Source organism: Atta cephalotes (genome assembly GCF_000143395.1).
Source record: "Atta cephalotes unplaced genomic scaffold scaffold00019, whole genome shotgun sequence".
NCBI classification, from domain to species: Eukaryota; Metazoa; Arthropoda; class Insecta; order Hymenoptera; family Formicidae; genus Atta; species Atta cephalotes.
Window position 1 is genome coordinate 849602 of NW_012130083.1, and position 2285 is coordinate 851886.

Below are 2285 nucleotides of genomic sequence, written 5' to 3' on the forward strand. Positions count from 1 at the left end.
AGAGAGAGAGAGAGAGAGAGAGAGAGAGAGAGAGAGAGAGAGAAAGTTCTCGTTAGAGAACTTTTAAAAGTTTATTAGATATCATTGTGTTTTAAAAGAAATTTAAGATTTCACTTTATGCTATAAATACATAATATTTTCAATTTTGCTATATATATCTTCTCTTAGCATACTCTTGGTAGTGGACTGTACATATCAGCCGGCAATATGCCAGAGAAGGTATTGAAGGAGCTCGACAAGCGCAGGATTGTTGGCAGTTACAATAACATTGCCGAAGCTTATAAGGACAAGAACAATCACCGTCGACACAATTCATGGGACAACAGTAATCGGTCTATGATCAGTCCGGAACAAAGAATCTCGCCAATTGATATAAATCAGTAAGTAACTTGTTCTTAATGCTACTTAATTCATTGATTAATCTAACAAGTAAGTTTTTGAATAACGCCTTTTACTTACATCATTATATTATTATAATAATTCAATAATTACTTTTTACATAATTATTTTGCTATAGTATTATAGTATAATCCTTTTCTTACAAAAAACTTTACGTAACTATTTATTTATCTCTGATTTTATTGTATTATATTATATTGTATTATATTATTGTATTATATTATATTGTATTATATTATATTTTTATATATCATTATAGTTTATTTCAGAAAAAGAAATAAATTATATTATATATATATATATATATATATATAATTTATTTCTTTTTTAATTTTAAAAGAAATATTTTTTAGAGATATATTTCTTGTGTGACTGAGTGAATGTAAATGTACTTCAAGCTTGTAATAAGGAGCTTATATTGAATGATCGTATCGAATTGCATCAAACGTGATACTTAGCAAACGTGAATCTCTATATCTGCGATGAAAAATTTTGGAAATGTTTTTTCCAAAAGAAAGTTCTGCATCTAATTATTATTTCGAGATGCATTGATTGATATGAAATCTGAACTGTTCTAATTTAAAAAATGACAGAAAAAAAATCTTCGTTTATAATTGTAAGTAAAATATATTTATTTTCATTCATTCATTGTTCATTCATTGTTTTTGTCTGGCTTTTATATTAAACAAATGTGTTTTGCAGATTTTTAATATTTACAAACGATTCTGGAATTTAAAAAATTTTATAATTAATCTCGAAAAATTCTGAATCCGATTATATATAATGTAAGCTATTTATATTTCGATCTTAAAGATCTGAGACAAGAGTTTTCTGAGTTTTATCTCGCCGAGAACATCCTGTTCCAAGCAACCCAATTTAAAATTGGGATAATAAAATCTTTTAGACAATTCTCGCAAAGATTCTTTATTCAAATGTGAGAAATTTTAAAGACGCCTTTAAGACATCTTTTAAGACATCTCATATCCCGATTTTGAATTTTGTGTTGTCTGGATGTCATTCTCTGAGATATCACGTTTGACGCTTGCCACCCGTACGCCCCAAACCCGGACAAAGCCAGCTAAACTAACTAAAGACACACGCGGTGACAGTCAAGGTCAAAGGACGACCTTGCGACGCACCTCGACGGTCCCTGAGGAGAGCAAGCCTCCGCCGTCGAGGTCGAGGTCGAGGTCGAACGAATTGCCCGCTACGGACAGCATCACCACTACAACCACCACCTCTACCGCTGCGACCGCCACTAATGTTGCTACAGAGATGCATGCCGAACAATCTAACGGATCGCCTGATTCGATCCTGAGTGGCTCTCTCGAGGAGGGCGGCAATTCCGCCCCCGACTCTGCAGACTCGGTCGCCCCCACCGTCCCCTTTCCGCCGATATCACACTCGCCTTCGTCCTTTGCGACGTCGGAACCGGAACCACGGAATCGCAGCAAGTCGCGAGCCAGTACAGGGAAGGATAGGAGGAACGTCGAGGGAAGAATCCAGGATGAGCACCGGGCGTTCGGCAGTCCGGTTCCCGTCGACGACGACGATCGATTTTGAGAATTTTTCGACGAGGGGACGAGACGATGTTGCTTCATTTTGAGGGAATGCTACATGCAAAAAGAAAAGAAAGACAATCTCGCTCTTTTTTGTTGTGAGAAACATCGAGTGATATTTATTTACACACCAATCATATATGATTACTCATAATTGTAACTGTAAAATACACTTCTACACACACGACAGATAAAATCTTTCTGTTAGTTTGTAAATCGTCTCCGTCGAGGATGTCTAAAAAAAAAACTGACGAGAGTTGTACAGAATGAAATATAAAGTAAAATTGTGTAAAAGGATTGACGATTGAATTAAAGCGGATTGAAAGA

The 2285-nt window shown here is 35.2% G+C and overlaps 1 protein-coding gene across 1 annotated transcript in view; it reads left to right on the forward strand.

The window, feature by feature from the left end:
* Positions 1 to 1962, forward strand: part of LOC105618965 (kinesin-like protein KIF12) — a 14456-nt gene extending 12494 nt beyond the window's left edge. Inside the window, exons 14-15 of the mRNA XM_012200495.1 lie at positions 169 to 380; positions 1509 to 1962. Coding sequence (XP_012055885.1) covers positions 169 to 380; positions 1509 to 1962 — 666 coding nt within the window. The remainder of the gene's footprint in view (positions 1 to 168; positions 381 to 1508) is intronic.
* Positions 1963 to 2285: the final 323 nt, after the last annotated feature.